The 13,093-nt window shown below is 42.1% G+C and overlaps 1 protein-coding gene across 1 annotated transcript; it reads left to right on the top strand.

Moving 5' to 3' along the window:
• The first annotated feature begins 619 nt into the window (after window positions 1-619).
• LOC134760695 (zinc finger protein 107-like) lies at window positions 620-2,790 on the top strand. The gene has a single exon (XM_063720033.1). It carries the CDS (start codon window positions 938-940, stop codon window positions 2,621-2,623), a length of 1,686 nt encoding a protein of 561 aa, XP_063576103.1. The 5' UTR covers window positions 620-937; the 3' UTR covers window positions 2,624-2,790.
• The last annotated feature ends 10,303 nt before the right edge of the window (window positions 2,791-13,093 follow it).

Raw genomic sequence — 13,093 nt, 5'->3', positions numbered from 1 at the left:
GTGTTTATATTTTAGTTAAAAGAGTTTATTCCTGTTTCTTCTTAGTACTACGCATTTGTTACACCTGTTCCCTGTCTGTGGTACTGCAGTCTCTCTGCTGCTGTAACATTTACCTTCGATCTCATCAGACTGAAACTGTCATGCCAAAGTCTAACATCATTTCTTTCAGCACTTTATGTCATGGGAGACAAGAAACAGTGTCAGGAAAGACCCACAGAAATGAGAAATAAGGATGTATGTGCCAGTATTTTTCTTGACTTATAAAATAGAAACCAGGAGTTGGCAGTTTACTTTTAAAGGCACTATGTTATATTGGGGAGTTAAAAGACCTGTTTTGGGTAAATGTAACTGACTTTTTTTTCTCTGTCTCTGTGGCTCTTTGCATTATACTCACCTGGGCCACTGCACACACTTAACTCATTTATAAATTTTCCACAAATGTATTTTGGTCAGTATATGTTACATGTGTATATTTATTTTAAAAATTAGAGCCTTTGGTAATTTGCTATGCCATCTTGCTTATGTAGTTTGTATAATTTTATAGGTTAGATTTGTAAAGTATATTCACCTGAATCCAGTAAATGAAGTAATTTGTTGTTTTGATTTCTTTTAGTTATCTGTTCTCATTTTGCCAAAGACCTCTGCTCAGAACAAGACATAAAAGATTATTTCCCTAAAATGATACTGAGGAGATACGATAAATGTGAATGAGAACTTACATGAGAACTTACATGAGAACTTACAATTAAGAAAATCTGTAAAAGTGTAGATGAGTATAAGGTGCAAAAAGAAGGTTATAATGGACTTAACCAATGTTTGACAACTACCCAGAGCAAAATTCATCAATGTAATGAAGATGGGAAAGTCTTTCATAAATTTTCAAATTTAAATACACACAAGAGAAGACATACTGGGAAAAACCTTTCAAATGTAAAGAATGTGCCAAATCATCTGTACACTTTCACACCTAACTCGGCATAAGGTAATTAATATTGAAAAGAAACCCTACAAATCTGAAGAATGTAGGAAAGCCTTTAGTGTGTCCTCAACCCTTACTCAACATAAGAGAATTCATGTTGGAGAGAAACCCTACAAATGTAAAGAATGTGACAAATCCTTTAAGAAGTCCTCACGTCTTGCTACACATAAGATAATTCATACCGGAGAGAAACCCTACAAATGTAAAAAATGCAGCAAAGCATTTAACTATTCCTCACACCTAACTCAGCATAAGATAATTTATACTCAAAAGAAACCCTACAAATCTGAAGAATGTAGGAAAGCCTTTAATGTATCCTCAACCCTTACTCAATGTAAGAGAATTCATACTGGAGAGAAACCCTACAGATGTGAAGAATGTAGCAAAGCATTTAACTGTTCCTCACACCTGACTTGGCATAAGATAATTAATGCTAAAAAGAAACCCTGCAAGTCTGAAGAATGTAGGAAAGCCTTTAGTGTGTCCTCAAACCTTACTAAACGTAAGAGAATTCATCCTGGGGAGAAGCCGTACAAATGTGAAGAATGTGGCAAAGCTTATAACTGGTCTTCAACCCTTACTAAATGTAAGTTAATTCATACTGGAGAAAAGCCCTACAAATGTGAAGCATGTGGCAAAGTGTTTAACTGTTCCTCACAACTGACTCAACATAAGATAATTCATGCTAAAAAGAAACCCTACAAGTCTGAAGAATGTAGGAAAGCCTTTAGTGTGTCCTCAACCCTTACTCAACGTAAGAGAGTTGATACTGGAGAGAAGCCCTACAAATGTGAAGAATGTGGCAAAGCGTTTAACTGTTCCTCACACCTAACTTGGCATAAGATAATTCATACTGAAAAGAAACCCTACAGATCTCAAGAATGTAGGAAAGCCTTTAGTGTGTCCTCAACCGTTACTCAACGTAAGAGAGTTCATACTGGAGAGAAACCCTACAAATGTGAAGAATGTGGCAAATCCTTTAGGAAGTCCTCACACCTTGCTGCATGTAAGAGAATTCATACTGGAGAGAAACCCTACAAATGTGAAGAATGTGGCAAATCCTTTAGGAAGTCCTCACACCTTGCTGCATGTAAGAGAATTCATACTGGAGAGAAACCCTACAAATGTGAAGAATGTGGCAAAACTTATAAATGCTCTTCCACCCTTACTAAACATAAGAGAATTCATACTGGAGAGAAACCCTACAAATGTGAAGAACGTGGCAAAGCTTATATCTGCTCTTCAACCTTTACTAGACATAAGAGAATTCATACTGGAGAGAAACCCTACAAATGTGAAGAATGTGGCAAAGCTTATATCTGCCCTTCAACCCTTACTAGACATAAGAGAATTCATACTGGAGAGAAACCCTACAAATGTGAAGAATGTAGCAAAGCTTATAAATGCTCTTCAAGCCTTACTAGACATAAGAGAATTCATACTGGAGAGAAACCCTACAAATGTGAAGAATGTGGCAAAGCTTATAACTGCTCCTCAATCTTTAGTAAACATAAGAGAATTCATACTGGAGAGAAACCCTACAAATATGAAGAATGTGGCAAAGCTTTTTACTGTTCCTCACACCTTACTAGACATAAGAGAATTCATACTGGAGAGAAACCCTACAAATTTGAAGAAATTTGAAGAATGTGGCAAAGCTTATAACTGGTCTTCAACCTTTGCTAAACATGAGAAATCATGCTGGAAAGAAACCCGACAAACATGAAAAATGTGGCAAAGCCTTTAACCAGTTCTCAACTCTTACTAAACATAAGAATTCATTTGGAAAATAAACCTTACAAATGGTGAAGAATGTGAAAAATTTTATTTTTCTTTTAGCTTTAAGTTTGGGGATGCATATGCAGAACGTACGAGTTTGTTGCGTAGGTATACATGTGCCATGGTGGTTAGCTGCACCTGTCAATCCATCATCTAGGTTTTAAGCCCCATATGCATTAGCTGTTTCTCCCCTTACCCCATGTCCCCCTAGAGGCCCCAGTGTGTGTTGTTCCCTTCCCTGTGTCCATGTGTTCTCATTGTTCAACTCCCACTTACAGGTGAGAACACGTGTTTGGCTCTCTGTACCTGTGTTAGTTTTCTTTCTTCTTTTTTCTTTTTTTGAGACAAAGTTTTGCTCTTCTTGCCCAGGCTGGAGTGCAATGGTGCAATGTCAGCTCTTCGCAACCTCCGCCTCAACTGGCTTTTTTGTTCGTTTCATTGTTCAGCCATCAGAGACCAAGCCCTCCAGGTCTCTGACCTCCAGCACTCGTCCCACCATGCTGCCCATGCATAGTGGTGACCCTCTCTGAACAAGCAGCCTTAGACTTTCCCTGCCACCAACTGGGTCACTCAGAGGGAACCCTTGGTCACCAGCTTCCACCTCAACAGGGCAGGGAAATAAGCTACCACTTCACCTACTTACTATGGGTCACCAGTCAGGCACTTTTCCCATTTAGTTGTCACCTTGGCTAAGTCATAAAGGCTCAGAGGGAAGTGCCTTGCTCAGGGTTCACAGCTAATAAGTGAGTGGGGAGTGGGGAGAGGAGGTGGGGAAACCCACATCTATCTGGACCTTCTAGATTCCTATGTACTTCTCCATTTTTGCCACATTGTCCCCTCCTCAGTGACAGCCTGGGCTGCTGCTCCTGCCTCTCACTGGCCTCTCTGTCCCCAGGCTGACTGCCCTTCATGAAGCACCAGCTTGAGCTTCCAAAACAGCACCCCAAACAATCCTCACCTGGCTGTGTTTTTTTTTTTTTTTTTTTTTCAAGATGGAGACCCACTCTGTTGACCAGGGTGGAGTGTAGTGGTGTGGTCTCGGCTCACTGCAACCTCCGACTCCAAGGTTCAAGCAGTTCTCTTGCCTCAGCCTCTTGAGTAGCTGGTATTACAGGGTGACCACCAGCATGCCTGGTTAGTTTTTTTGTATTTTTAGTAGAGACAGGGTTTTGCCATTTTGGCCAGGCTGGTCTTGAACTCCTGACTTCAGGTCCCACCTGCTTCAGCCTCTCAAAGTGCTGGGATTACAGGCATGAGCCACCACAACTGGCCCTTGGAAAAACCCCAGCTCCCAAGCATCCACACCCATGTGACCAGGTCCCTGGCCACCTCCTAGTCTCGCTTCCTGCACTCCCCACCATGTGACTCCTGTATTCACTGTTTACTGTGTCCCAAGTACAATGTCACACCTTGGCCACAAAAGTTCTACCTTCTTCTGGTGAGCTCATGCACTTCCTTTAAAATTCAGGTCACCCTCTGTGGGTGGCTTCTCCAGTTTCCCAAAGTGGTATGAACCAGTCTCTCTTCTACGCTTTCACAAGACTTCCCAGGTCCGTACATCATACCTCTTGTCATAATGACAAAAATAAACTTGCAAGCCTACCTTCTTTTTTCGAGTGGAAAAAAGATAGCTGGACATTGCAGAAAAAGTAGAAAATATCAGTCAGTTAAGTCAGAATATCTCTCTTCACAGATAAAGAACAGTTTCAAACCCTACAAAGAAGGAAAAACATTCCCCTAAATGCAGCCACACTTGGAGAAACAGTGGGCAATAAGCATTGGAATCAGGCCTGGTAGAGATGCCATGAGGGTTAAATGAGTTATATAATATGCTTAGCAACAGTGCTTGGCTCATAGTAGTACATAGTGATATTAGGTATTATTATTTTTTTAAATCTGTTAGTAGGAGAGAAGCAATGGGAGAATCCATGCTCTTGGAAGAACATCCTTTCTCTGTCCTTTAGGACAGGGGTCCAGTGTTCTTTTCCAGGGACTTAAGACTCATTAGCGCCCGGAGACCACCTATCACTGTGACATTTTTGATATAACTTTTTCCATACATTTATTTTACAAAACCCTGAGCATGCATTGCATATAGTTTTTTTGTTTTTGTTTTGAGATAGAGTCTCACTCTGTCACCAGGCTGGAGTGCAGTGGCATGATCTCGGCCCACTGAAACCTCCGCCTCCCAGGTTCAAGCGATTCTCCTGCCTCAGCCTCCTGAGTAGCTGGGCCTACAGGTGCACACCACGATGCCCAGCTAATTTTTGTATTTTTAGTAGAGGTGAGGTTTCACCAGGATGTTGGCCAAGATGGTCTTGATCTCTTGACCTCGTGATCTGACCGCCTAAGCTTCCCAAAGTAATGGGACTACAAGCATGAGCCACCGTGCCCAGCCTACAGTTTTTTTATTGAACACAATCCATCGTGAGCACATTTCCATAGCCCATGCATGCTAATTATTTGCTTATATATCTGGCTTCCCTGTGTATAGCATCTGGAGGGCAGGTAAGGACATGCCATGCCCTGTCCTCACCCCCACACCATCTCCAAACAACACACAGTAGGCCACCATGTCATGGCTAGCATGGGCGATGTGATGGTGGGTTGCTCTCTTCCCTGCCTAGGAACACGATACATTTCCACAGGGATGTCTCAAGGCCTGCATTGAGCAGCCAAGGCCCAGCAAGGTCTGTAGCAGGAGTATCTTTATAGAAAGATACCTGAGCACATCCTTAACACCAATAGAAACAAGATTCTCAGATTCAAGATCCTAAAAGAGTCAGCAAACATTTTCTGTAAAGATCCAAATTGTAAATATTTTAGGCCTACAAAGCCTAAGATATTTAACTTTATAGAAAATGTTGATTCCTGCCCTAGGCTATAGCTCAGCCCTGTCATTCTTGTGCTGTCCACATCCTCACACCCTCCCCTGAAATCCATGCTTCAGCCATGATCAATTGGGAACTGAAATATTTCCTGCCCTTGAGCCCGTTCATTGCTGCTCCCTCCGCTAATACGTCCCTTGGTTTCTCATCCTTTCCACACCTCAGATGTATCATTTTCCTGAGGATGCCTTCTCAGATCAGAGGAGCGCCCCTCTTTTGGGCTCCCAAAAATAAGTTAGTTCACCTCTCTGCTTCCCCAGGACTAGCCTTGGTTCCTTAGAGATGGGAACTTCCCCCTCCTTTATCTGGTACCTGGCGCAGAGCTTCACACAGAGTAAGGACCAGGGCTTGCTGCCCATGTGGATGAGTGAAGAATAAGTGGATGCACACAACAAGCATAAGAAGGTTGGCATTTGTAAATTACACAGTTCTCCACTTGATCCCTGGTTCTCAAAGCTGTCCTTACCCCCAGTGCATCCCACTTTGTAGATCATAAGATAAGCACTGAGAACAGCTTGTGTATGAGGCAGAGTCACTTGGATGCATCATTTCTACCTGAGTCACCTCACTTGAGTGCCATCTCCCCATTATCACTTCCTGGTCCCAAGGATACAACTCTGTTCTCTACTTTGGTGTCTTTTGTCCACCTGCCTGGCAGTACCTTTCTTTACTGGTTAGAAACTGCCACCAGGACCTCCAGATCAGCCACAATGATGTTGGCTGCTCAAATGTTTCCTCTCTCAGTTGTGCAGTCAGAAATCCCCAGTCTTCAGTGTATCTATCTTCTAAATGTCTGTGAGCTTCTCTACTGACCCGTAGAGACATCCTTAACACCTTGGCTTCTCATCCTTTCCACGCCTTGGAGGCATTGCTTTCCTGAGGATGCCTTCTCAGATCAGACTGAGAGTCACAGGTATCTCCTGCTTACACCACCAGCCCCTCTTCTTAGGCTCCAGGAGATGTCCCCTCCTATCCCCAGGGAAAATCTCATGAATTTTAAGCCCCAAGAGAGGATATGAAAACTTCTAAGTCTATTTGTGAATTAGATAATCTTTTTCATTGACCACATTATCAGCAGTTTAGCCACAACCTTGCTAATGGGAAGAATTTTTTTTTTTTTTTTTTTGAGGCAGCGTTTCGCTTTTGTTGCCCAGGCTGGAGTGCGATGGTGCAATCTTGGCTCACCGCAACCTCCGCCTCCCAGGTTCAAGCAATTCTGCCTCAGCCTCTCGAGTAGCTGGGATTACAGGCATGCACCACCATGCGCGGGTAATTTTGTATTTTTAGTAGAGACAGGGTTTCTCTATGTTGAATCTGGTCTCGAACTCCTGACCTCAGGTGATCCACCTGCCTCGGCCTCCCAAAGTGCTGGGATTACAGCACCGCTCCCAGCCATGGGAAGAATTATCTATCAGTTAAAAAGGCTTTCAGCTACCATAACAGAGAACTAGCAGTTGTTTAAATCAATACAAATGTATTTTCCTTGTATAGCAATAAGTCTAGAAGGAAGCATTTATTCCAGTTGGCTCGGCAGATCACCATTGCCAACAGGAGCTCAGGATCTTCTATACTTCCGTTATGCCAGCCTTTTCTTTGGCCAACCAACCTCATAATTGTTGCCTTGTGTTGACATAGTGGTGGTTGCAGCTCAACATTCCAGGCAGAACAAAAGGGAAAGGGCTGGCATAAGCAGCAACTGTTTATTGTATTGGAAAGCAAAATTCTTCCCAGAATCCTCCACCCATGGCCTCCCCAGCAGGCTTCCCTTTACTCTCACTGGTCAGAACTGGGTCACGTGACTACCAATAGCTGTAAGAGGAAGAGAGTTTTCATAACTGACCAAGAATAATCAGGATTTATTAGCAGGTCCTGAGAATACAAATGCACAAACCAACCATGGAAGAAAACAGGAATAAAAATAAGATAGCAAACTGTAGTGGATACTTGGATAGGGTTTCCTATCAACAATTCCAACCCCTTCCCAGCATGCAAAGGCTGGAAAGAAAAAAAAAGAAATGTTTTACAGACTTGATTGCAGCTAGAGATACAAATGTGGGCCGGGCGCAGTGGCTCACGCCTGTAATCCCAACACTTTGGGAGGCCGATGTGGGCAAATCACCTATGGTCAGGAGTTTTAAACCAGCCTGGCCAAAATGGCGAAACCCTGTTTTTACAAAAACAAAAATTAGCCAGGCATGATGGCACACACCTGTAATCCCAGCTACTCAGGAGGCTGAGGTGGGAGAATTGCTTAAACTTGGGAGGTGGAGGTTGCAGTGAGCTGAAATTGCACAATTGCACTCCAGCCTGGGAGACAGAGTGACAGTCCATCTCAAAACAAACAAACAAAAAACCAAAAAAAAAATGTGATTTTTATTTCTCCAATTAGCTGCACATGAATGGGATTTTGAATCTAGCAGAGGCAGGATTAGGATATTTTGTGGGCTTGAGTTCAGCATTGGCTTCCTAACTCTAAGGCAATCTTCTGATTTAGTGCTTCTCCTAATAGACCAGCTCTGTGTGGTGTTAAGAGCCATTTCTGGAAATTGAGCCTAGAGTTTCTGTCTTCAGCCCTTTGAGGCTGTGAGCCATCTAAACCACTTAACACATTTCCCATTTAGGAGAAAAGGTGCAGCTGGTTGCCAGTGCTCATTTAATTTTACATGAACATCCTATTTGAGGCTGAAGCAAATCTGAATGATTTTTATCTTGAAAATAAAATATAAAAACTGTTTGTGAAGTTATTTCTGAACAGAACTTGTCTCTAATCCTAATGTAACAGAATTGTATATGATGTCACATTAGGATTAGAAACATGAGTATTCTCAGTGCAAATGGGAAATAGGTTAATGAATTTTTGTCTTCTTAACCCACACAAGTAGACATTATGAGTCCCACTCCACAGATGAGTAAACAGCTAAATGTTTTGTTAGGGGTAACTCTACTAATAGTGGCAAAACTGGAATTTGACCCAGGTTTATCTCATCCAAAAACCTGTGTTCTCCCCTATTACTCACCCCCTGTGACAGTCAAGGTGTAGAATAAACTAAAAGACATTCCACCCCAAGAAAGGAGCTGAATATTTAGTTAACAACAGAAAACACATTGGATGGGAGTGGCTGAAGGTAAGATTTCATCACTGCTGTGATAGTGTTATGGCCAACATCCCAAGGAAGGCTTCATCCTGCCTTGCTCTTCCCATAGGGTTCCTACCCAAGGTACTATAGACAAGAGTACAAAACTTAGGCCTTGCCAGCCACAGTGGCTCATGCCTGTAATCTCAGCACTTTGGGAGGCCAAAGGGGGCAGACCACCTGAGGTCAGGAGTTCAAGACCAGTCTGGCCAACATGGCAAAACCCCGTCCCTACTAAAAATATAAAAATTAGCCCTGCGTGGTGGCACACACCTGTAATCCCAGCTACTCGGGAGGCTGAGGCTGGAGAATCGCTTGAACCCAGAAGGCGGAGGTTAGAGTGAGCCAAAATTGCACCACTGCTCTCCAGCCTGGGTGACAAAGTGAGACTCTGTCTCAAAAAAATAAAAAATAAAAACATACTGCCAGGCTCAGTGGCTCACACCTGTAATCCCTGCACTTGGGGAGGCCTACAGGGTAGATCTTGAGGTCAGGAGATCGAGATCATCCTGGGTAACATGGTGAAACCCCATCTCTACTAAAAATACAAAAAATTAGCTGGGCATGGTGGCACATGCCTGTATTCCCAGCTACTCGGGAGGCTGAGGCAGGAGAATCACTTGAACCTGGGAGGTGGATGTTGCAGTGAGCAAAGATCATGCCACTGCACTCCAGCCTGGGTGACAGAGTGAGACTCTGTCTCAAAAATTAAAAAAATAAAAATAAATAAAAACATACTTAAGCCTGAGGCTAAGGTGAGTCTTTACCTGTCTCCATTCCTGCAGAAATCCAGTAGGCTCAAGTGAGCTCTGATCTTTAAGAAATACTAATACTGTTTGGTCAGCAAATGTCTTAGGGTCAAAGGACATAAATGACTTATGGAGTTGAAAAGGTGACCAGAGGCAGGTCTGATTGTAAAGGAAGGCAGAGAGTGCATCTATCTTACACAAATTCTTCCAGAAAATTGAAAAAGAGAGAACATATTCTAATTCATTTTATGAGAACAAAAGAACTCTTAATGACAAAACTTGACAAGGACATTATGTGAAAGAAAAATTATAGGCCTGTCTCTCTCATGAACATAGATATACAAATTATAAACAAATTACAAAATTAGATACAATGATATATAAAAAGAATATATCACAACCAAGTTGCTTTTATTTTCAAAAGAAAAGTTCCATTTAACACTCAAAGATTAAGCTATGTGAATTAGGGTTTCCACACCTCAATACTATTAACAATTTTGGTTGAATATTCTTTGTTGTGGGGAGACATTCTGTGCATTGTAGAATGTTTGTCACCACCCCTGGCTTCTACCCACTAGATGCCAGTAGCACAGACACACACCCAACTGAGCCAATCAAAATGTCTCCAGACATAGCCAAATGCTCTCTAGGGAGAAAAATTACCCTTGGTTGAGAACCGCTCATGAAATTATTTCATTAACAGAATAAGTAGAAAAATCTACAAGATTATCTTAACAGATGTAGGAAAAGCATTTTTAAAAATTGAACACTGACTGCACGTGGTGGCTCACGTCTGTAATCCCAGCACTTTGGGAGGCCAAGGTGGGCAGATCATGAGGTCAGGACTTCAAGACCAGCCTGGTCAACATGGTGAAACCCCATCTCTACTAAAAATACAAAAAAAAAAAAAAAAAATTAGCTGGGCATGGCGGCAGCATCTGTAATCCCAGCTACTTGGGAGGCTGACGCAGGAGAATTGCTTGAACCCAGGAGGCAGAGGCTACAGTGAGCTGTGATCGCACCACTGCACTCAAGCCTGGGTGACACAGCAAGACTCCATCTCAAAAAAAAAAAATTGTATGCCGATTCGTAATTTTCTAAAAAGTAACAATCTAGAATGAAAGACACCTTACTTAATTTAATAAAAGGTACCTACTTTTAGACTATCTACAGTAAGTATCATAAATTTTTTGTGTGTGTTTTTTGGCAGAGTCTCACTCTGTTGCCCAGGCTGGAGTGCAGTGGTGCGACCTCAGCTCACTGCAACCTCCACCTCTGGGATCAAATGATTCTCCTGTGTCAGATTCCCAAGTAGCTGGGATTACAGTTATGTACCACTAATTTTTGTGGGGGTTTTTTGTTTGTTTTTTTGAGACAGAGTCTCGCTGTGTCACCCAGGCTGGAGTGCAGTGGCACAATCTTGGCTCACTGCAAGCTCCATCTCCTGGGTTCATGCCATTCTCCTGCCTCAGCCTCCCAAGTAGCTGGGACTACAGGTACCTGCTACCATGCCCAGCTAATTTTTGTGTGTGTGTTTTTAGTAGAGACAGGGTTTCACCATGTTAGCCAGGATGGTCTTGATCTCCTGTCCTTGTGATCTGCCCACCTTGGCCTCCCAAAGTGCTGGGATTACAGGTGTGAGTCATCATGTCTGACCTAATTTTTGTATTTTTAGTAGAGATGGGGTTTCACCATGTTGGCCAGGCTCGTCTCAAACTCCTGGCCTCAAGTTATCCATGCACCTTGGCATCCCAAAGTGCTGGGATTACAGGCATGAGCCACTGTGCCTTGCCAGGCATTATAATTCTCAATTGTAAACTACTAAAAGTTTCTCCTCTAAGATCAGGAAAAAGACAAGGATGCCTGCTATTATTGATTCTATTACATTTCACTGGAGATCCCAGCCAGCGCAATAAGGTAAGAAAAAAAAAATTTTAATAGGAAGAAATAAAATGGTTATTTACACATAATGATTGTCTTTTGTAGCAAATCTATAAGAATTTACAAGTGAATTTAGCAAGTTCATTATGTACAGCTTCAATAAACAAAAGTCAACTTTTTAAACTAAACTAGCAATGAACAATCAGACAATAAATGTTATAAGGACTGTCTGGGCATGGTAGCTCACTCCTGTAATCCTAGCAGTTGGGGAGGCCAAGGTGGGTGGATCAACTGAGGTCAGGAATTTGATATCATCCTGGCCAGCATGACAAAACCCTGTCTCTACTAAAAATATAAAAATTAGGGGGATGTGGTAGTGTGTGCTCATAGTCCCAGCTACTCAGGAGGCTGAGGCAGGAGAATCACTTGAACCCAGCAAGCAGAGGTTTCAAAGAGCTGAGATTGCACCACTGCACTCCAGCCTGGGTGAGGGAGAGAGACTCTGTCTCAAAAAAAAAATAAAAATAAAAAGCAATAGGGACCATAATTACCTGTATCCTTTCCACCTGACTGGTCTGCTGTGAGGGTCAGGATGAATCATTCTGAGCTAAACAACATGCTGGGATTACAGGCATGAGCCACGATGCCTGGCCAGGAATATTTGGATAAATGCATGTCTCTTAATTTATTACTTGAGAGACAGAGAGACACACAGAAAGAGAGAGAAAGGGAGATGTGTTTATATATGTGTGTATATTAATAAGCACATTTCCAAACTCTGTCTGCTAAGAGGTATCAGAAGCAGTAACACCCCACTATTAATGAGAACAGCTAGCTCTCATATTATGGTTTCTATGTACTATTCTTTAATAAGAGGAAGCAACACTACTTGGACAAATAGATAATTCTTGGACTGGAGTGAAAAATCAAACTTAAGGTGGAGTATTTTGTAAAGCTAGAAAGTTAAAAAGTGCTTTATGAACAGCTGAAAGAGACATGTCAGAGGAAGACAACCCGAAGGAGTTTCCAGCAGCCCAAGCTGAAACAATGTGAGAAACAAAATAATAATACCCTTGGATTATAACCTAGAGAATAAAAGAGCTATACATGAGTCCATGCAGATATAGACAAAATATATAAGAAATAAAGGAAAGAAGAACAAGAAAAAGAAAATCTTTTTAACAGAATTCTAAGTACTAATCAATGTAGACGGTTAATGCAAAATACGAAATCACTACTAGGACACCACAGTAATAATTACTGTATATGAGATGTATTGAAGAATGAAGAAATTGGATGGACACCATGGCTCATGCCTGTAATCCCAGCACTTTGGGAGGCCAAAGCAGGTGGATCACGAGGTCAGGAGATCAAGTCCATCCTGGCCAACATGGTGAAACCCCATCTCTACTAAAAATACAAAAATTAGCTGGGCATGGTGACGCATGCCTGTGTTCCCAGCTACTCAGAAGGCTGAGGCAGGAGAATCACTTGAACCAAGGAGTCAGAGTTTGCAGTGAGCTGAGATCGTGCCACTGCACTCCAGCCTGGCAACAGAGCAAGACTCCATCTTAAAAAAAAAAAAGAATGCAGAAATTGTGGGTAAAATTTAAAGGAGAAACAGTGTATTTACATAGCTCAAAGTATCTGCCTCTGAATATTTATAAATACCATTTTCTCTTA

This window comes from Pongo abelii, chromosome 20 (genome assembly GCF_028885655.2).
Source record: "Pongo abelii isolate AG06213 chromosome 20, NHGRI_mPonAbe1-v2.0_pri, whole genome shotgun sequence".
Lineage (NCBI taxonomy): Eukaryota > Metazoa > Chordata > Mammalia > Primates > Hominidae > Pongo > Pongo abelii.
Note: the sequence above shows the minus strand (reverse complement) of the source record. Positions and strands in the feature narration are given on the sequence as shown.